The sequence below is a fragment of the Anomaloglossus baeobatrachus genome, chromosome 4 (assembly GCF_048569485.1).
Source record: "Anomaloglossus baeobatrachus isolate aAnoBae1 chromosome 4, aAnoBae1.hap1, whole genome shotgun sequence".
Taxonomy (NCBI): Eukaryota; Metazoa; Chordata; class Amphibia; order Anura; family Aromobatidae; genus Anomaloglossus; species Anomaloglossus baeobatrachus.
The window spans coordinates 675,178,093-675,202,204 of record NC_134356.1 but is presented as its reverse complement, the minus strand read 5'-3'; the positions used below and the strand labels follow the sequence as shown (position 1 = coordinate 675,202,204).

General features: G+C 38.2%; 1 protein-coding gene across 1 annotated transcript; it reads left to right on the top strand.

The window, feature by feature from the left end:
• Window positions 1-1,460: 1,460 nt before the first annotated feature.
• On the top strand, window positions 1,461-24,112 carry LOC142302106 (transmembrane 4 L6 family member 5-like). The gene is made up of 5 exons (XM_075343193.1): window positions 1,461-1,653; window positions 2,028-2,093; window positions 5,411-5,601; window positions 18,261-18,529; window positions 23,833-24,112. Exons 1-4 carry the CDS (start codon window positions 1,471-1,473, stop codon window positions 18,520-18,522), a joined length of 702 nt encoding a protein of 233 aa, XP_075199308.1. The 5' UTR covers window positions 1,461-1,470; the 3' UTR covers window positions 18,523-18,529; window positions 23,833-24,112.

The window sequence follows — 24,112 nt, the reverse complement described above, 5'->3', positions numbered from 1 at the left end:
TCAACAAGATCAATGAGGTCTCCTACAAGCTACAGCTCCCGGCCACGATGAGGATACCCAACTCATTCCACGTCTCCCTGCTCAAGCCGGTTGTCCTTGGTCCCTTCTCCGCTGCTGCCAGTCCGGCTCCTCCACCTATTGCCGATGACGACATCTATGCGGTAAGGGATATCGTGGCCATGAAGACCATACGAGGTCGACAGTTCTTCCTGGTGGACTGGGAAGGGTATGGTCCTGAGGATAGGTCCTGGGAGCCCAGGGAGAACGTGGGCACTCCTCTGATCCGTGCCTTCATGTCCCGGTTGCGGGGAGGGGGGCGTGGGGGGGGGTACTGTCACGCTCCCCGGGTCCTCGGCTCCCCTTCCCGGGTCCTCTGTTCCGCTCCCCGGGTCCTCAGCCCCGCTCCCCGGCTCACCTGCCACGCTCCCCGCTCTCCAGCCTCCGGTGCCCGTCCTTCCCAGGCCCCCTGGTCTCCGATCCCGGCGCCCGACGGCTTCCCAGGCCCTGGCCGGCTCCCCTGCGTCCTCCTCTCAGCTTCCTTCCCTGGCTTCTGGCACCCGGGCCGCGCGCATGCGCATTAGGGCTGCGCGCGGTCACTGACCCTTTCTTAAAGGGCCAGCGTCCATTAACAGGAAATGAGGCTAATCAGGTACAGGGTATAAAGGGGTTTATTGTCCAAGGGGGCAGGGCCTGATCTTCGTGTTTCCTAAGCTAGGAGTCAGGTCTCCTGGTGTCTCTGTGCATATACTCACCTATCTCTCTTGTAGAGCCGTGCCTGCCTCGCCATCCAGTCCTGCCGTATCCTGAACCCCGAACGCTGTCCATCTGCCATCCTGACAGTCCGCACCATCCCGGATCCCTGCGGTGACTCGTCATCTCGCTCCAAAGGTTCCGGACCCCGCCTGACATCATCTCGGCTTCCGAACCTGAGCTGCGTCACCCGGACTACCACCCGTGACTCCGTGGTCCCAGGGACTTCTCCGCTATACTCGTGTGCACGGACTGTTCTGCTGTTTATAGTGTTCCAGCTACCGGACTCTTTACTACCATCTAGGAGTTCGGCCCAGTGGATCCACCTCCTGGGTCTGCCCGTCCACCTGGCCGTGACAGATATAGTTATATCTGCACTATGATATATTTATATCTGCACTATGATATATTTATATCTGCACTATGATATATTTACAGTATATCTGCACTATGATATAGTTATATCTGCACTGTATATGTGACATAACCTCCTCTCGTGACTCGGTATCAGTGCCGGATCAGTGCCGGGATCGCTCAGCCTCCCTTTCTCTGTTTATCAGTGCTATATAGCGTCCAAACTCCATCCTCTCACCCGGGTGACCGCATTCTCCGAGGCTGGAGCTCAACTCGTGACAACAATTCCAGAGGCTGGGCTGAGACATAAAAGTGTCACCACCCCACAGCTGCTGTCACTTGCGCTGCCACGGCTGGGGTCACACCATGTGCACTGGCAAGTGCGCCAAATGTATTGGGGGTGCCCTGTACCCCTTCGCGGTCATCTGCATCGTGGCCAATACTATCTTGTACTTCCCGGGATGGAGCTTGGAGGCTGCGGAGAACGCGGGGCTCAAACTGACCACCGAGGTGTCCACGCTGCTGGGCATTGTGGGAGGTGGAGTAATGGTGAGCATATTTAGAGCTTTTGGAAATGTTTTGGACTATTTTAGAAAAGCCTTCTGCCACCTTCAACGAGGACGTCGTCCACCGTCACCGTCCACCATGAGAAATTGGCGAAACATTTGCTTTTTTTGGATGTTCAGGTGGAATCACTTCCAAGGACTTGATGGTCACAGGTGGTGGTGGTGGTATTGGCCTACTGATGACCTTATAATCCAGCCAAAAATGACCTTTCTGATCCAAAAATAGCCCTAATTTAGAGGATTTTTTATTTTTTGGGGGGAAACCACAACAGGCTTTGCCAAAACGTGTTCACTGTAAACCGGTAAGAGGCTGATCGTAGAAAGTAACTCTTTTTCTTTTTCTTTCCTCCAACATAGGTCATCATTCCCGCTATTCAGATCCAGGCGTCTGGAAGGAAAGGCTGCTGCGGTAACAGATGTGGGGTGAGAAACGTACTGCATATGATTCCCTGCCGCCATCTCTAATCCTACAGTCACCAGCAGGGGGAGCTCCTCACAATGGATTTATAGCATTAGCTCAGGCTTGGACTGGCCAGGGGAGCAGGGGAATCCTCTGGTGGGCCCCTCTGCAGAAGGACCTCACTTACCCCCCAACCCCAACATATATAATGTAATTTATTCTACAGTCACCAGCAGGGGGAGCTCCTCACAATGGATTTATAACATTAGCTCAGGGTTGGACTGGCCCACAGGGGAGCAGGGGAATCCTCAGGTGGGCCCTTCAACAGTAGTACATCACCCACCCAAAACATGTATCATGTAATTTATCCTACAGTCACCAGCAGGGGGAGATCTATACAGTGGATTTATAACATTAGCTCAGGTTTGGACTAGCCGACAAGAGAATCTTTTGGTGGGCCCCTTTGCTGTTGTAGACCATGTACTCCCCCCACTAACATATCTAATGTAATGTATCCTAAAGTCACCAGCAGGGGGAGCTCCTTATAATGCATTTATAGCATTGGCACAGGCTTGGACTGGCCACAGGAGAACAGGAGAATCCTCTGGTGGGCCCTTTTGCAGTAGTACATCACTTACCCCCATACACAAATATATAATGTAATTTATCTTAGTCATCAGCAGGGGGAGCCCCTTACAATGGATTTATAGCATTATCTGGGCCCCTTTTGCAGTAGTACCTCACTTTCCACCTCTCCCCTCTCACACACATGCCCATAATATATAATGTAATTGATCCTACAGACACCAGCAGGGGGAGCTCCTTACAGTGGATGTATAACTTTAACTCAGGCTTGGACTGTTCCACAGGAGAGCAGGGGAATCCTCTGGTGGGCCCCTATTTAGTGGTATGTTCCTTACCTACCCCCCCAAAATTTATAATATAATTTAATCTACAGTCGCCAGCAGGGGGAGCTCCTTATGATGGATTTATAGCATTAGCTCAGGCTTGGACTGGCCCACAGCAGAGCAGGAAAATCACCTGGTGGGCCCCTTTTTGCATTAGTATGTCCTCTGCTGTAAGATGTCACTTACTCCCACAACATATATAATGTAATTTATTCTACAGTCACCAGCAGGGGGAGCTCCTTAAAGTGGATTTATAGCCTCAGCTCAGGCTTGGACTGGCCCACAGGGAGAGCGGGAAAATCCCCTGGTGGGCCCTTCTGCAGTAAAATGTTAATTCCCCCTCTCACACATGCACAACATATATAATGTAATTTATTCTACAGTCACCAGCAGGGGGAGCTCCTTACATTAGATTTATAACATTATCTCAGGCTCAGACTGGCCCACAGGGGAACCGGAAAATCCTCTGGTGGGCCCCTTTTGCAGTAGTACATTAATTAACCCCCCTCCAACATATATAATGTAATTATCTTACAGTCACCAACAGGGGGAGCCCCTTACTATGTATTTATAGCATTAGCTCAGGCTTAGACTGGCCCAGAGGAGAGCAGGAGAATCCTCAGGTGGCCCCCTCTGCAGTAGTATGTCCCTTATCCCCGCCCCCCCCCCCCCCCCCAACATATATAATGTAATTTTTCCTACAGTCACCAGCAGGGGGAGCTCCTAACAATGTATTTATAGCATTAGCTCAGGTTTGGACTTGCCCACAAGAGAGCAGGAAAATCCTCTGGTGGGCCCCTCTTCGGTAGTATGTCATTTACTCCACCCCAAAATATATAATATAATTTATCCTACAACCACCAGCAGGGGGAGCTCCTAACAATGTATTTATAGCATTAGCTCAGGTTTGGACTTGCCCACTGGAGAGCTGGAGAATCCTCTGGTGGGCCCCCTCTTCGGTAGTATGTCATTTACTCCACCCCAAAATATATAATATAATTTTTCCTACAACCACCAGCAGGGGGAGCTCCTTGCAATGTATTTATAGCATTAGCTCAGGTTTGGACTTGCCCACTGGAGAGCTGGAGAATCCTCTGGTGGCCCCCTCTGCAGTAGTATGTCCCTTATCCCCGCCCCCCCCCAACATATATAATATAATTTTTCCTACAACCACCAGCAGGGGGAGCTCCTTGCAATGTATTTATAGCATTAGCTCAGGTTTGGACTTGCCCACTGGAGAGCTGGAGAATCCTCTGGTGGGCCCCTCTTCGGTAGTATGTCATTTACTCCAACCCCAAAATATATAATATAATTTTTCCTACAACCACCAGCAGGGGGAGCTCCAAACAATGTATTTATAGCATTAGCTCAGGTTTGGACTTGCCCACTGGAGAGCTGGAGAATCCTCTGGTGGGCCCCTCTTCGGTAGTATGTCATTTACTCCACCCCAAAATATATAATATAATTTTTCCTACAACCACCAGCAGGGGGAGCTCCTAACAATGTATTTATAGCATTAGCTCAGGTTTGGACTTGCCCACTGGAGAGCTGGAGAATCCTCTGGTGGACCCCTCTTCGGTAGTATGTCATTTACTCCACCCCAAAATATATAATATAATTTTTCCTACAACCACCAGCAGGGGGAGCTCCAAACAATGTATTTATAGCATTAGCTCAGGTTTGGACTTGCCCACTGGAGAGCTGGAGAATCCTCTGGTGGGCCCCTCTTCGGTAGTATGTCATTTACTCCACCCCAAAATATATAATATAATTTTTCCTACAACCACCAGCAGGGGGAGCTCCTAACAATGTATTTATAGCATTAGCTCAGGTTTGGACTTGCCCACTGGAGAGCTGGAGAATCCTCTGGTGGGCCCCTCTTCGGTAGTATGTCATTTACTCCACCCCAAAATATATAATGTAATTTATCCTACAGTCACCAGCAGGGGGAGCTCCAAACAATGGATTTATAGCATTAGCTCAGGTTTGGACTTGCCCACTGGAGAGCTGGAGAATCCTCTGGTGGGCCCCTCTGCAGCAATTACCCCCCAAACATGCTCAGTAGTTGGCACAATACATGTACAGCCAAAGGCAGCATCTCATCACTCATTTTACCCACTATCCAGTGTATTATTACATAGACGCAGTGGGTAAACCAGCGAGGAGGACTCCCCATCAGGATATTAACCGCTGATCACACACTGTATATAAACCCCTTAACCACTTTAGATCACTAAAGATATTGTAAGGAATATTATTAGTATCCTCTAAACTACCCTAAGTAAAAACACGCACTATAGTGCATGGAGAAATTTCTTAAAAACTGTTTAATTCTTCCGATGCAAAAAAATAAATATGGACATGAAGCTGAGAATAAAACCGCCGCTCACCCATGTAAATGGTTTTGTCACCACCTCTGTATCTGTCCCCAGATGCTCCTGTCCATCCTGTGCGCTGCCATCGGACTCACCGGATCACTGTTTTGCCTGGTAATGTCGGTCGTAGGACTCACCCGAGGACCCGTCTGTGCCTATCACGACCCGGACCAGATTAACACCACCACCCCTGGAAATGACTCCCTCATCTGGGGGCGTCCGTTCGAAAAGCCAATGTCAGAATACAAGTAAGAAGAATAATTGTTACACCAGTATATACCAAATGTATATTTACCCTAAAAATGCCACTTTTTTTGTTGGTTTGACTCCTCAGGACGTGTTCACACTAAGTATTTTTGGGGAATTTCCTGAGTAGAAACTCTTCAAATCGACAATCAAAATTTGTGCTTTTTTAACTGCCTTTTTTAACTGCCGTTTTTGCTTCAAAAAAGTCAGCAAAAAAACCTTATTGTGAACATATACCAAAAAAGTGATTTACAGGAGGATTCTGCCTAAAAATCTGCCTGAAAAAATACTAAAAAGAAAAAAGAAAACAAGGGTGAACCAATGCAAAACAAGGTCAAAACAACTCATGCACACATTGTGTCTGTCAGCTCTGCATCATTTTTCTGAGTTTGTGCAGCACAAATTAGTTTTGTGCACACAGTGACTTTTGCTGAGTTTTAGGAGCAGTATTATAGTAGTTATATTCTTGTACATAGGGGGCAGTATTATAGTAGTTATATTCTTGTACATAGGGGCAGTATTATAGTAGTTATATTCTTGTACATAGGGGCAGTATTATAGTAGTTATATTCTTGTACATAGGGGCAGTATTATAGTAGTTATATTCTTGTACATAGGGGCAGTATTATAGTAGTTATATTCTTGTACATAGGGGGCAGTATTATAGTAGTTATATTCTTGTACATAGGGGCAGTATTATAGTAGTTATATTCTTGTACATAGGGGCAGTATTATAGTAGTTATATTCTTGTACATAGGGGCAGTATTATAGTAGTTATATTCTTGTACATAGGAGCAGTATTATAGTAGTTATATTCTTGTACATAGGGGCAGTATTATAGTATATTCTTGTACATAGGGGCAGTATTATAGTAGTTATATTCTTGTACATAGGGGCAGTATTATAGTAGTTATATTCTTGTACATAGGGGCAGTATTATAGTAGTTATATTCTTGTACATAGGGGCAGTATTATAGTAGTTATATTCTTGTACATAGGGGCAGTATTATAGTAGTTATATTCTTGTACATAGGGGCAGTATTATAGTATATTCTTGTACATAGGGGCAGTATTATAGTAGTTATATTCTTGTACATAGGGGCAGTATTATAGTATATTCTTGTACATAGGGGCAGTATTATAGTAGTTATATTCTTGTACATAGGGGCAGTATTATAGTAGTTATATTCTTGTACATAGGGGCAGTATTATAGTAGTTATATTCTTGTACATAGGAGCAGTATTATAGTAGTTATATTCTTGTACATATGGAGCAGTATTATAGTAGTTATATTCTTGTACATAGGGGCAGTATTATAGTAGTTATATTCTTGTACATAGGGGCAGTATTATAGTAGTTATATTCTTGTACATAGGGGCAGTATTATAGTAGTTATATTCTTGTACATAGGAGCAGTATTATAGTAGTTATATTCTTGTACATATGGAGCAGTATTATAGTAGTTATATTCTTGTACATAGGGGCAGTATTATAGTAGTTATATTCTTGTACATAGGGGCAGTATTATAGTAGTTATATTCTTGTACATAGGGGCAGTATTATAGTAGTTATATTCTTGTACATAGGAGCAGTATTATAGTAGTTATATTCTTGTACATATGGAGCAGTATTATAGTAGTTATAGTCTTGTACATAGGGGCAGTATTATAGTAGTTATAGTCTTGTACATAGGGGCAGTATTATAGTAGTTATATTCTCGTACATAGGGGCAGTATTATAGTAGTTATATTCTTGTACATAGGGGCAGTATTATAGTAGTTATATTCTTGTACATAGGAGCAGTATTATAGTAGTTATATTCTTGTACATATGGAGCAGTATTATAGTAGTTATATTCTTGTACATAGGGGCAGTATTATAGTAGTTATATTCTTGTACATAGGAGCAGTATTATAGTAGTTATATTCTTGTACATAGGGGGCAGTATTATAGTAGTTATATTCTTGTACATAGGAGCAGTATTATAGTAGTTTTTTTTCTTGTATATAGGGGCAGTATTATAGTAGTTATATTCTTGTACATAGGGGCAGTATTATAGTAGTTATATTCTAGTATATAGGGGCAGTATTATAGTAGTTATATTCTTGTACATAGGGGCAGTATTATAGTAGTTATATTCTTGTACATAGGAGCAGTATTATAGTAGTTATATTCTTGTACATATGGAGCAGTATTATAGTAGTTATATTCTTGTACATAGGGGCAGTATTATAGTAGTTATATTCTTGTACATAGGAGCAGTATTATAGTAGTTATATTCTTGTACATAGGGGGCAGTATTATAGTAGTTATATTCTTGTACATAGGAGCAGTATTATAGTAGTTTTTTTTCTTGTATATAGGGGCAGTATTATAGTAGTTATATTCTTGTACATAGGGGCAGTATTATAGTAGTTATATTCTAGTATATAGGGGCAGTATTATAGTAGTTATATTCTTGTATATAGGGGCAGTATTATAGTAGTTATATTCTTGTATATAGGGGCAGTATTATAGTAGTTATTTTCTTGTATATAGGGGCAGTATTATAGTAGTTATATTCTTGTACATAGGGGCAGTATTATAGTAGTTATATTCTTGTACATAGGGGCAGTATTATAGTAGTTATATTCTTGTACATAGGGGCAGTATTATAGTAGTTATATTCTTGTACATATGGAGCAGTATTATAGTAGTTATATTCTTGTACATAGGGGCAGTATTATAGTAGTTATATTCTTGTACATAGGAGCAGTATTATAGTAGTTATATTCTTGTACATAGGGGGCAGTATTATAGTAGTTATATTCTTGTACATAGGGGCAGTATTATAGTAGTTATATTCTTGTACATAGGGGCAGTATTATAGTAGTTATATTCTTGTACATAGGGGCAGTATTATAGTAGTTATATTCTTGTACATAGGGGCAGTATTATAGTAGTTATATTCTTGTACATAGGGGGCAGTATTATAGTAGTTATATTCTTGTACATAGGGGCAGTATTATAGTAGTTATATTCTTGTACATAGGGGCAGTATTATAGTAGTTATATTCTTGTACATAGGGGCAGTATTATAGTAGTTATATTCTTGTACATAGGAGCAGTATTATAGTAGTTATATTCTTGTACATAGGGGCAGTATTATAGTATATTCTTGTACATAGGGGCAGTATTATAGTAGTTATATTCTTGTACATAGGGGCAGTATTATAGTAGTTATATTCTTGTACATAGGGGCAGTATTATAGTATATTCTTGTACATAGGGGCAGTATTATAGTAGTTATATTCTTGTACATAGGGGCAGTATTATAGTAGTTATATTCTTGTACATATGGAGCAGTATTATAGTAGTTATATTCTTGTACATAGGGGCAGTATTATAGTAGTTATATTCTTGTACATAGGAGCAGTATTATAGTAGTTATATTCTTGTACATATGGAGCAGTATTATAGTAGTTATATTCTTGTACATAGGGGCAGTATTATAGTAGTTATATTCTTGTACATAGGGGCAGTATTATAGTAGTTATATTCTTGTACATAGGGGCAGTATTATAGTAGTTATATTCTTGTACATAGGAGCAGTATTATAGTAGTTATATTCTTGTACATATGGAGCAGTATTATAGTAGTTATAGTCTTGTACATAGGGGCAGTATTATAGTAGTTATATTCTTGTACATAGGGGCAGTATTATAGTAGTTATATTCTTGTACATAGGGGCAGTATTATAGTAGTTATATTCTTGTACATAGGAGCAGTATTATAGTAGTTATATTCTTGTACATATGGAGCAGTATTATAGTAGTTATATTCTTGTACATAGGGGCAGTATTATAGTAGTTATATTCTTGTACATAGGAGCAGTATTATAGTAGTTATATTCTTGTACATAGGGGGCAGTATTATAGTAGTTATATTCTTGTACATAGGAGCAGTATTATAGTAGTTTTTTTTCTTGTATATAGGGGCAGTATTATAGTAGTTATATTCTTGTACATAGGGGCAGTATTATAGTAGTTATATTCTAGTATATAGGGGCAGTATTATAGTAGTTATATTCTTGTACATAGGAGCAGTATTATAGTAGTTTTTTTTCTTGTATATAGGGGCAGTATTATAGTAGTTATATTCTTGTACATAGGGGCAGTATTATAGTAGTTATATTCTAGTATATAGGGGCAGTATTATAGTAGTTATATTCTTGTACATAGGGGCAGTATTATAGTAGTTATATTCTTGTACATAGGAGCAGTATTATAGTAGTTATATTCTTGTACATATGGAGCAGTATTATAGTAGTTATATTCTTGTACATAGGGGCAGTATTATAGTAGTTATATTCTTGTACATAGGAGCAGTATTATAGTAGTTATATTCTTGTACATAGGGGGCAGTATTATAGTAGTTATATTCTTGTACATAGGAGCAGTATTATAGTAGTTTTTTTTCTTGTATATAGGGGCAGTATTATAGTAGTTATATTCTTGTACATAGGGGCAGTATTATAGTAGTTATATTCTAGTATATAGGGGCAGTATTATAGTAGTTATATTCTTGTATATAGGGGCAGTATTATAGTAGTTATATTCTTGTATATAGGGGCAGTATTATAGTAGTTATTTTCTTGTATATAGGGGCAGTATTATAGTAGTTATATTCTTGTACATAGGGGCAGTATTATAGTAGTTATATTCTTGTACATAGGGGCAGTATTATAGTAGTTATATTCTTGTACATAGGGGCAGTATTATAGTAGTTATATTCTTGTACATATGGAGCAGTATTATAGTAGTTATATTCTTGTACATAGGGGCAGTATTATAGTAGTTATATTCTTGTACATAGGAGCAGTATTATAGTAGTTATATTCTTGTACATAGGGGGCAGTATTATAGTAGTTATATTCTTGTACATAGGGGCAGTATTATAGTAGTTATATTCTTGTACATAGGGGCAGTATTATAGTAGTTATATTCTTGTACATAGGGGCAGTATTATAGTAGTTATATTCTTGTACATAGGGGCAGTATTATAGTAGTTATATTCTTGTACATAGGGGGCAGTATTATAGTAGTTATATTCTTGTACATAGGGGCAGTATTATAGTAGTTATATTCTTGTACATAGGGGCAGTATTATAGTAGTTATATTCTTGTACATAGGGGCAGTATTATAGTAGTTATATTCTTGTACATAGGAGCAGTATTATAGTAGTTATATTCTTGTACATAGGGGCAGTATTATAGTATATTCTTGTACATAGGGGCAGTATTATAGTAGTTATATTCTTGTACATAGGGGCAGTATTATAGTAGTTATATTCTTGTACATAGGGGCAGTATTATAGTATATTCTTGTACATAGGGGCAGTATTATAGTAGTTATATTCTTGTACATAGGGGCAGTATTATAGTAGTTATATTCTTGTACATATGGAGCAGTATTATAGTAGTTATATTCTTGTACATAGGGGCAGTATTATAGTAGTTATATTCTTGTACATAGGAGCAGTATTATAGTAGTTATATTCTTGTACATATGGAGCAGTATTATAGTAGTTATATTCTTGTACATAGGGGCAGTATTATAGTAGTTATATTCTTGTACATAGGGGCAGTATTATAGTAGTTATATTCTTGTACATAGGGGCAGTATTATAGTAGTTATATTCTTGTACATAGGAGCAGTATTATAGTAGTTATATTCTTGTACATATGGAGCAGTATTATAGTAGTTATAGTCTTGTACATAGGGGCAGTATTATAGTAGTTATATTCTTGTACATAGGGGCAGTATTATAGTAGTTATATTCTTGTACATAGGGGCAGTATTATAGTAGTTATATTCTTGTACATAGGAGCAGTATTATAGTAGTTATATTCTTGTACATATGGAGCAGTATTATAGTAGTTATATTCTTGTACATAGGGGCAGTATTATAGTAGTTATATTCTTGTACATAGGAGCAGTATTATAGTAGTTATATTCTTGTACATAGGGGGCAGTATTATAGTAGTTATATTCTTGTACATAGGAGCAGTATTATAGTAGTTTTTTTTCTTGTATATAGGGGCAGTATTATAGTAGTTATATTCTTGTACATAGGGGCAGTATTATAGTAGTTATATTCTAGTATATAGGGGCAGTATTATAGTAGTTATATTCTTGTACATAGGGGCAGTATTATAGTAGTTATATTCTTGTATATAGGGGCAGTATTATAGTAGTTATTTTCTTGTATATAGGGGCAGTATTATAGTAGTTATATTCTTGTACATAGGGGCAGTATTATAGTAGTTATATTCTTGTACATAGGGGCAGTATTATAGTAGTTATATTCTTGTACATAGGGGCAGTATTATAGTAGTTATATTCTTGTACATATGGAGCAGTATTATAGTAGTTATATTCTTGTACATAGGGGCAGTATTATAGTAGTTATATTCTTGTACATAGGAGCAGTATTATAGTAGTTATATTCTTGTACATAGGGGGCAGTATTATAGTAGTTATATTCTTGTACATAGGGGCAGTATTATAGTAGTTATATTCTTGTACATAGGGGGCAGTATTATAGTAGTTATATTCTTGTACATAGGGGGCAGTATTATAGTAGTTATATTCTTGTACATAGGGGCAGTATTATAGTAGTTATATTCTTGTACATAGGGGGCAGTATTATAGTAGTTATATTCTTGTACATAGGGGCAGTATTATAGTAGTTATATTCTTGTACATAGGGGCAGTATTATAGTATATTCTTGTACATAGGGGCAGTATTATAGTAGTTATATTCTTGTACATAGGGGCAGTATTATAGTAGTTATATTCTTGTACATAGGGGCAGTATTATAGTAGTTATATTCTTGTACATAGGGGCAGTATTATAGTAGTTATATTCTTGTACATAGGGGCAGTATTATAGTAGTTATATTCTTGTACATAGGGGGCAGTATTATAGTAGTTATATTCTTGTACATAGGGGCAGTATTATAGTAGTTATATTCTTGTACATAGGGGCAGTATTATAGTAGTTATATTCTTGTACATAGGGGCAGTATTATAGTAGTTATATTCTTGTACATAGGGGCAGTATTATAGTAGTTATATTCTTGTACATAGGAGCAGTATTATAGTAGTTATATTCTTGTACATAGGGGCAGTATTATAGTATATTCTTGTACATAGGGGCAGTATTATAGTAGTTATATTCTTGTACATAGGGGCAGTATTATAGTAGTTATATTCTTGTACATAGGGGCAGTATTATAGTAGTTATATTCTTGTACATAGGGGCAGTATTATAGTAGTTATATTCTTGTACATAGGGGCAGTATTATAGTAGTTATATTCTTGTACATAGGGGCAGTATTATAGTATATTCTTGTACATAGGGGCAGTATTATAGTAGTTATATTCTTGTACATAGGGGCAGTATTATAGTAGTTATATTCTTGTACATAGGGGCAGTATTATAGTATATTCTTGTACATAGGGGCAGTATTATAGTAGTTATATTCTTGTACATAGGGGCAGTATTATAGTAGTTATATTCTTGTACATATGGAGCAGTATTATAGTAGGTATATTCTTGTACATAGGGGCAGTATTATAGTAGTTATATTCTTGTACATAGGAGCAGTATTATAGTAGTTATATTCTTGTACATATGGAGCAGTATTATAGTAGTTATATTCTTGTACATAGGGGCAGTATTATAGTAGTTATATTCTTGTACATAGGGGCAGTATTATAGTAGTTATATTCTTGTACATAGGGGCAGTATTATAGTAGTTATATTCTTGTACATAGGAGCAGTATTATAGTAGTTATATTCTTGTACATAGGGGCAGTATTATAGTAGTTATATTCTTGTACATAGGAGCAGTATTATAGTAGTTATATTCTTGTACATATGGAGCAGTATTATAGTAGTTATAGTCTTGTACATAGGGGCAGTATTATAGTAGTTATAGTCTTGTACATAGGGGCAGTATTATAGTAGTTATATTCTTGTACATAGGGGCAGTATTATAGTAGTTATAGTCTTGTACATAGGGGCAGTATTATAGTAGTTATAGTCTTGTACATAGGGGCAGTATTATAGTAGTTATATTCTTGTACATAGGGGCAGTATTATAGTAGTTATATTCTTGTACATAGGGGCAGTATTATAGTAGTTATATTCTTGTACATATGGAGCAGTATTATAGTAGTTATATTCTTGTACATAGGGGCAGTATTATAGTAGTTATATTCTTGTACATAGGAGCAGTATTATAGTAGTTATATTCTTGTACATATGGAGCAGTATTATAGTAGTTATATTCTTGTACATAGGGGCAGTATTATAGTAGTTATATTCTTGTACATAGGGGCAGTATTATAGTAGTTATATTCTTGTACATAGGGGCAGTATTATAGTAGTTATATTCTTGTACATAGGAGCAGTATTATAGTAGTTATATTCTTGTACATATGGAGCAGTATTATAGTAGTTATAGTCTTGTACATAGGGGCAGTATTATAGTAGTTATATTCTTGTACATAAGGGCAGTATTATAGTAGTTATATTCTTGTACATAGGGGCAGTATTATAGTAGTTATATTCTTGTACATAGGAGCAGTATTATAGTAGTTATATTCTTGTACATATGGAGCAGTATTATAGTAGTTATATTCTTGTACATAGGGGCAGTATTATAGTAGTTATATTCTTGTACATAGGAGCAGTATTATAGTAGTTATATTCTTGTACATAGGGGGCAGTATTATAGTAGTTATATTCTTGTACATAGGAGCAGTATTATAGTAGTTTTTTTTCTTGTATATAGGGGCAGTATTATAGTAGTTATATTCTTGTACATAGGGGCAGTATTATAGTAGTTATATTCTAGTATATAGGGGCAGTATTATAGTAGTTATATTCTTGTATATAGGGGCAGTATTATAGTAGTTATATTCTTGTATATAGGGGCAGTATTATAGTAGTTATTTTCTTGTATATAGGGGCAGTATTATAGTAGTTATATTCTTGTACATAGGGGCAGTATTATAGTAGTTATATTCTTGTACATAGGGGCAGTATTATAGTAGTTATATTCTTGTACATAGGGGCAGTATTATAGTAGTTATATTCTTGTACATATGGAGCAGTATTATAGTAGTTATATTCTTGTACATAGGGGCAGTATTATAGTAGTTATATTCTTGTACATAGGAGCAGTATTATAGTAGTTATATTCTTGTACATAGGGGGCAGTATTATAGTAGTTATATTCTTGTACATAGGGGCAGTATTATAGTAGTTATATTCTTGTACATAGGGGGCAGTATTATAGTAGTTATATTCTTGTACATAGGGGGCAGTATTATAGTAGTTATATTCTTGTACATAGGGGCAGTATTATAGTAGTTATATTCTTGTACATAGGGGGCAGTATTATAGTAGTTATATTCTTGTACATAGGGGCAGTATTATAGTAGTTATATTCTTGTACATAGGGGCAGTATTATAGTATATTCTTGTACATAGGGGCAGTATTATAGTAGTTATATTCTTGTACATAGGGGCAGTATTATAGTAGTTATATTCTTGTACATATGGAGCAGTATTATAGTAGTTATATTCTTGTACATAGGGGCAGTATTATAGTAGTTATATTCTTGTACATAGGAGCAGTATTATAGTAGTTATATTCTTGTACATATGGAGCAGTATTATAGTAGTTATATTCTTGTACATAGGGGCAGTATTATAGTAGTTATATTCTTGTACATAGGTGCAGTATTATAGTAGTTATATTCTTGTACATAGGGGCAGTATTATAGTAGTTATATTCTTGTACATAGGAGCAGTATTATAGTAGTTATATTCTTGTACATATGGAGCAGTATTATAGTAGTTATAGTCTTGTACATAGGGGCAGTATTATAGTAGTTATATTCTTGTACATAGGGGCAGTATTATAGTAGTTATATTCTTGTACATAGGGGCAGTATTATAGTAGTTATATTCTTGTACATAGGAGCAGTATTATAGTAGTTATATTCTTGTACATATGGAGCAGTATTATAGTAGTTATATTCTTGTACATAGGGGCAGTATTATAGTAGTTATATTCTTGTACATAGGAGCAGTATTATAGTAGTTATATTCTTGTACATAGGGGGCAGTATTATAGTAGTTATATTCTTGTACATAGGAGCAGTATTATAGTAGTTTTTTTTCTTGTATATAGGGGCAGTATTATAGTAGTTATATTCTTGTACATAGGGGCAGTATTATAGTAGTTATATTCTAGTATATAGGGGCAGTATTATAGTAGTTATATTCTTGTATATAGGGGCAGTATTATAGTGGTTATATTCTTGTATATAGGGGCAGTATTATAGTAGTTATTTTCTTGTATATAGGGGCAGTATTATAGTAGTTATATTCTTGTACATAGGGGCAGTATTATAGTAGTTATATTCTTGTACATAGGGGCAGTATTATAGTAGTTATATTCTTGTACATAGGGGCAGTATTATAGTAGTTATATTCTTGTACATATGGAGCAGTATTATAGTAGTTATATTCTTGTACATAGGGGCAGTATTATAGTAGTTATATTCTTGTACATAGGAGCAGTATTATAGTAGTTATATTCTTGTACATATGGAGCAGTATTATAGTAGTTATATTCTTGTACATAGGGGCAGTATTATAGTAGTTATATTCTTGTACATATGGAGCAGTATTATAGTAGTTATAGTCTTGTACATAGGGGCAGTATTATAGTAGTTATATTCTTATACATAGGGGCAGTATTATAGTAGTTATATTCTTGTACATAGGGGCAGTATTATAGTAGTTATATTCTTGTACATAGGAGCAGTATTATAGTAGTTATATTCTTGTACATATGGAGCAGTATTATAGTAGTTATATTCTTGTACATAGGGGGCAGTATTATAGTAGTTATATTCTTGTACATAGGAGCAGTATTATAGTAGTTTTTTTTCTTGTATATAGGGGCAGTATTATAGTAGTTATATTCTAGTATATAGGGGCAGTATTATAGTAGTTATATTCTTGTATATAGGGGCAGTATTATAGTAGTTATATTCTTGTATATAGGGGCAGTATTATAGTAGTTATATTCTTGTACATAGGGGCAGTATTATAGTAGTTATATTCTTGTACATAGGGGCAGTATTATAGTAGTTATATTCTTGTACATAGGGGCAGTATTATAGTAGTTATATTCTTGTACATAGGGGCAGTATTATAGCAGTTATATTCTTGTATATAGGGGCAGTATTATAGTAGTTATATTCTTGTACATAGGGTCAGTATTATAGTAGTTATATCCTTGTATATAGGGGCAGTATTATAGTAGTTATATTCTTGTACATAGGAGCAGTATTATAGTAGTTATATTCTTGTACATAGGGGCAGTATTATAGTATATTCTTGTACATAGGGGCAATATTATAGTAGTTATATTCTTGTACATAGGGGGCAGTATTATAGTAGTTATATTCTGGTATATAGGAGTAGTATTATAGTAGTTATATTCTTGTACATAGGGGCAGTATTATAGTAGTTATATTCTTGTACATAGGGGCAGTATTATAGTAGTTATATTCTTGTACATAGGGGCAGTATTATAGTAGTTATATTCTTGTACATAGGAGCAGTATTATAGTAGTTATATTCTTGTACATAGGGGGCAGTATTATAGTAGTTATATTCTTGTACATAGGAGCAGTATTATAGTAGTTATATTCTTGTACATAGGGGCAGTATTATAGTAGTTATATTCTTGTATATAGGGGCAGTATTATAGTAGTTATATTCTTGTATATAGGGGCAGTATTATAGTAGTTATATTCTTGTATATAGGGGCAGTATTATAGCAGTTATATTCTTGTATATAGGGGCAGTATTATAGTAGTTATATTCTTGTACATAGGAGCAGTATTATAGTAGTTATATTCTTGTACATAGGGGCAGTATTATAGTAGTTATATTCTTGTACATAGGGGCAGTATTATAGTATATTCTTGTACATAGGGGCAATATTATAGTAGTTATATTCTTGTACATAGGGAGCAGTATTATAGTAGTTATATTCTGGTATATAGGAGTAGTATTATAGTAGTTATATTCCTGTACATAGGGGGCAGTATTATAGTAATTATATTCTTGTACATAGGGGCAGTATTATAGTAGTTATATTCTTGTACATAGGGGCAGTATTATAGTAGTTATATTCTTGTACATAGGGGCAGTATTATAGTAGTTATATTCTTGTACATAGGGGCAGTATTATAGTAGTTATATTCTTGTACATAGGGGCAGTATTATAGTAGTTATATTCTTGTATATAGGAGCAGTATTATAGTAGTTATATTCTTGTATATAGGGGCAGTATTATAGTAGTTATATTCTTGTACATAAGGGGCAGTATTATAGTAGTTATATTCATGTACATAGGGGGCAGTATTATAGTAGTTATATTCTTGTACATAGGGGCAGTATTATAGTAGTTATATTCTTGTACATAGGGGCAGTATTATAGTAGTTATTTTCCTGTACATAGGAGCAGTAAGTGGATGTTACATTCACTCTTACAGTTTTTTTTTATCTTTTTTTCTTATAGTAATGAGAGTTATCTCTACCATAAAGATGTATGGAATGTGTGTGTGCGACCCCCAAATGTGGTGGAGTTCAACATCATCCTGTTCTCCATCTTGTTGGCGGCCAGCTCCTTTGAGGTTCTCCTTTGCGCCGTTCAGTTTTTCAATGGTTTGTTTGGCGCCATCTGCGGCACTTGTAACAAGGACAAGAATGACTATAAGGACATGAAGAAGGAGGCTGGTGACAGCGAGAAGGAGGCTGACCCTCTTCCGAAGAAGATCTAAATAAAATGTGAGTAATACCTCCACTTATGGGGACAGGGGTACAATATTTGACAATATTGTACCCCTTATTTGATAATTTGAATTATTGTGAGATAGTGCAATTTCCATACTGGCCACTAGATGTCAGTACAGTAAATAATCATCCTTACCTGGCGGTGCAGGAGCAGCTCAGATTACAGCTGCTGTAAAGACGGGGTAATATTTCATTTTTGCCTTAAAAATTAACAGGCGGAGGGTAAAGTTCATGTAAGGTATCGGAGCACAGCCGCATTGCCAAAATGTACCAAGGACTGTAATACGACGTATAAGGGAAATGTCACCTAAGATACACACATAATTAATATGAAAAGTCTATACACGCCCTGATAAGCTGAAATCTTTTCAGGTGGAAAAAGAAAAATAAAGAAGTAAAATAATGTGCTTGCAAAAGTATGCACACCTTTACACTAATTTTGTTGAAGTAACCTTTACATTTCTTACAGCATTCATTATTATTGGTTAGAGTCTATCACACAGCACATCAAGAATTGTCGATCTTTGCCCGCTCTTCCTTGCTCCAAATCTGTGAGATTATGAGAGCATCTCCTGTGTACAGCGCCATCTTCAGGTCACCCACAGATAAATAATTGGATTTAGGTCTAGGCCATACCAGAACTTACATCTCCTGCTGATGAAGCCATTCTTTTGTTGATTTGGAGGTGCATTGGTCGTTGTTGTCCTTAAAGGTGAAATTCCCCCTCAGATTTTTATCAGAGGACTGAAGTTTTTGTTGTAAAATTGACTCATATTTGCTGTTCAGAATTCCCTCACCCTTGAATAAAACCCCAGTTATGGCTGCAAAAACAAAAAACCAAAAAAAAAAACCATAATGTTGACTTCACCATTCTTCACTGTGGGTATGGTGATCTTTTGGTGATGTGAAGTCTTGAGTTTGTACCAAATAATCCCTTTGGAATTATGGTGAAAAAGTTCCACTTGGTCTCATCGAACAGAATACATTTTCCCATCTGCTTTTGTCACACTTGATGAAGGTTTTTGCATGTACCCCCACAGTCCCTCATGTAGTATAATGTACCCCAACTATGAGGGTGCATTATACTACATGGGGGACTGTGGGGGTACATTATAATATATGAAGGGTTATGTGGGACCCTTTATACTATATGGAAGGCTATGTGAGGGACATTATAGCATTTGATGAGCTATATATGTGGCGGAACAAAGATAACAGCATGAGATGGGAATGTTTTGTGCTGAGGAAAAGAGGCTCTTTCAGCACCCAGCTTTCTTATGCTCTGCTGTTCATCTTCTCTCAGCACCCAGCTTTCCCATGTTCTGCTGTTCATCTTCTCTCAGCACCCAGCTTTCCCATGTTCTGCTGTACATCTTCTCTCAGCACCCAGCTTTCCCATGTTCTGCTGTACATCTTCTCTCAGCACCCAGCTTTCCCATGTTCTGCTGTACATCTTCTCTCAGCACCCAGCTTTCCCATGTTCTGCTGTACATCTTCTCTCAGCACCCAGCCTTCCCATGTTCTGCTGTACAACTTCTCTCAGCACCCAGCTTTCCCATGTTCTGCTGTACATCTTCTCTCAGCACCCAGCTTTCCCATGCTCTGCTATACAACTTTCTCTCAGCACCCAGCTTTTCCATGCTCTGATATGGGAAAGCTGGGTGCTGAGGGAAGGATGTATATTAGAGCATGGGGAAGCTGCGTGCAGAAGACAATATGGATATCAGAACATAGAAAAGCTGGGTGCTGATAGAGGGATTTCAGATCATGGGAAACCTGGGTGCTGAGGGTAAGAGCCAATAAGTCAGCGTGATTCTCCTGTACCCCGAGTGTCAGTGTCATTATCTCGTACCCTGCGTGTCGGCATCATTATCCTGTACCCTGAGTGTTGGTATACGTGGAGGGGGGGCACAGGTCCAAACTTTGCACCTGGGCCCAGCAAAGTCTGGTTACGACACTGTGATCAGGGATTCACAATGTAATAGAAGAGGACATAAACTGACATATAGCTCATGTGGTAAGGACTGTTGTACTGTATTGTACTGGAGACTAGATGCACAGGCATACACAGTCATGGCCAAAAGTTTTGAGAATGCTACAAATATTAATTTTTACAAAGTCTACTGCTGAAGTTTTTCTAATGGCAATTTGCATATACTCCAGAATGTCATAAAGAGTGATCAGCTTAACAGCAATTACTTGCAAAGTCAATATTGGCTAAGAAAATGAACTTTAACCCCCAAAACACATTTCAACATCATTGCATTCCTGCCTTAAAAGGAGCAGCTAACATTGTTTTAGTGATTGTCCCATTAACACAGGTGTGGGTGTTGATGAGGACAGGGCTGGCGATCAATCAGTCATGATTAAGTAAGAATGACACTACTGGACACTTTAAAAGGAGGCTGGTGCTTGGTATCATTGTTTCTCTTCAGTTAACAATGGTTATCTCTAAGAAAGATGTGCAGCCATCATTGCTCTGCACAAAAATGGCCTAACAGGGAAGAGTATCGCAGCTACAAAGATTGCACCTCAGTCAACAATCTATCGCATCATCAAGAACTTCAAGGAGAGAGCTTCCATTGTTGCCAAAAAGGCTCCAGGGCGCCCAAGAAGGACCAGCAAACGCCAGGACCGTATCTTAAAACTGTTTCAGCTGTATGCAAGGTGTCGATTCGTATTGAATTGATGATGCCCTACAACTTTGTAATTCACATTTTTTCTCTATCTCGTTCCGTTTTCGAGATAAAAATGCTCACTCCATTGTTTTCCACCAGGTGGCGCTATAGGTGGTTTCATTGCGTAGCACATGGCTACTTTACTATACCTAGACACCACTTCTATGCCTATAGCTGCCGCCGTTCTCCAGTTAATGGATACACTGTATAGTGCCATTATACATGTTGTAAGGACAGTTGTATTCTTGTGCTGGAGACTAGATAAGCAGGCACACACAATACAATAGAGAAGTGCATATACTGACTGACAGTCATGGCTGAAAGTGTTGCTAGCCTTATTGTTCCAGAAAATGAAGTATTTTTCCAAGAAAATTATTGCAATTACCCATTTTTTTATACAAATGTCTATTTCCTTTTTGTGTATTGAAACAAGACATGAAAAAAATGAACAAAGGCAAACTGGGCAGAATTTCACACAAACCCTAAAAATCGGTCCGGACAATATTGTTGTCCTCCTCAACTTAATATTTGGCTTCGCCCTTTACCCTTTGTAATAAATACCTGCAATCAGTCGCCTCCTATAACCATCACAAGCTTCTTCCTCCTCTCATCCGGAATCTTGGACTCTTCTTTATAAACGTCTCCAGGTCTCTCATATGTGAAGGCGTCTTCTCTTCTCCCAACAGCAATTTCTAGATATTTCCACAGGTGTCAATGGGATGTATATCTGGACTCATTGCGGCCACTACAGAACTCTCCAGCACTTTGTTTCCATTCATTTATGGGGCTTCTTGAATTGTTTGGGGTCACTGTCCTGCTGGAAGACCCATGACCTAGGACTGTACCCAGCTTTCTAACACTGGGCTCTACATTGCCACCCAAAATCCTTTGGTAATCTTCACATTTCATAATGTCTTGCACAAAGTTAACACACCCAGTGCCAGAGGCAGCAAAACAGCCCCAAAACATGTCTGACCTCCACCATGTGTGACTGTAGGTGCTGTGTTCTTTTCTTTGTAGGCCTCATTCTGTTTTCGGTAAATAGTAGAATGGTGTGCTTTACCAAAAAGTTCTATCTTAAGGCCGCTTTACACGCTGCGATATCGGTACTGATATCGCTAGCGTGGGTACCCGCCCCCATCTGTTGTGCAACACGGGCAAATCGCGGCCCGTGCCGCACAACATCGCCCAGACCCGTCACACTAGTTACCTGCCCAGTGACGTCGCTGTGACCGGCGATCCGCCTCCTTTCTAAGGGGGCGGTTCGTTCAGCATCACAGCGACGTCACAGCTGCGTCACTGAACCGCCGCCCAATAGAAGCGGAGGGGCGGAGATGAGCGGGACGAACATCCCGCCCACCTCCTTCCTTCCACATAGTGGCCGGGAGGCAGGTAAGGAGAGGTTCCTCGTTCCTGTGGTGTCACACGGAGCGATGTGTGCTGCCGCAGTAACGATTTTTGAGAATGGACCCCCATGTCACCGATGAGCGATTTTGCACGTTTTTGCAACGATGCAAAATCACTCATAGGTGTCACTCGCAACGGCATCGCTAATGCGGCCGGATGTGCGTCACCAATTCCGTGACCCCAACGAGTTCGCATTAGCGATGTCGTAGCGTGTAAAGCCCCCTTTAGTCTCATCTGTCCACAAGACACTTTCCCAGAAGGATTTTGGTTACTCACGTACATTTTGGCTTTTTTGTGTCTCTGTATCAGCAGTGGGGTTCTCCTGGGTCTCCTTCATAGTCTTTCCTTTCATTCAGGTGTGGACAAATAGTTTGCGCTGACACTGATGCCCCCTGAGCCTGGAGAAGAGCTTGAATTTTTTTGGAACTTAACTAGGGCTTATCCACATCCAGACAATCCTGCTTTACAACCTTTCACCAATTTCTCTGCTGTCCACGTCCAGGGAGATTAACTACAGTACCATGGATTGTAAACTTCTTGATTATGTTGCGCACCATGGACAAAGGAACATCAAGATCTCTCGAGATGGACTCATAACCTGGAGATTACTGATATTTTTCAACAATTTTGGTTCCCAAGTCGTCACATAGTTCCCTTCTCTTTCTGTTCTCCATGTTTAGTCTGGCATGCACAGACTCACAATGCAAAAATGGAGTCAACTTCTCCCCTTTTTATCTGGTTTCAGGTGTGATTTCCATATTGCCCACACATGTTATTTGCCACAGGTGAGTTTGAAAGAACATCACATGCTGGAAACAAAGTTGTTTACCCACATTTTTGGAAAGGTGCCAACAATTTTGTCAATTCTATTTTAGGGGTTTTGGGTTATATATCCAAGTTACCTTTTTTTCTCTGCCTTTTTTGTGTTGGTCCAATACACACAAAGGAAATAAACGTGTAATTGCAATAATTTTATGGGAGAAACACTTAATTTTCTGGAACAGTTTCAAGGGTGCCAACACTTTCGGCCATGTGGTAAGAACAGTTGTACTGTATTGTGCTGGAGACTAGATAGGCAGGCATACACAATATAATATAAGAGGACATATACTGACATATGGTTCATGTTAATGTTTATCCTATATCATAATACTATATTTTTGGGGCATTTTCAGCAAATTTAATCTTTTTTTTTTACTTTCCTTTTCCCAGGTTGATGCATCAACATTTTCTGTGGTGAAAAAAAAAGAAAAAAAGAAAGTTTCGCATCGATAATTCCCCACGATAAAGCCTGGTTGTCACAGAAGCCCCCAACCTCTGTGCCGAGCATAGATTATTACCCCCTGTGTGCCATGAGGACAGATAAGGGTAGGTGGGCTACTCAACATTAGGCTGTGTGACAGCCCCTTCCACCCCAGGCCACCCTGACTGACCAATAAATATTTACTTACCTTAGCAAAAAAGGATTCTGGGAGTTTTTATCGTGCACATA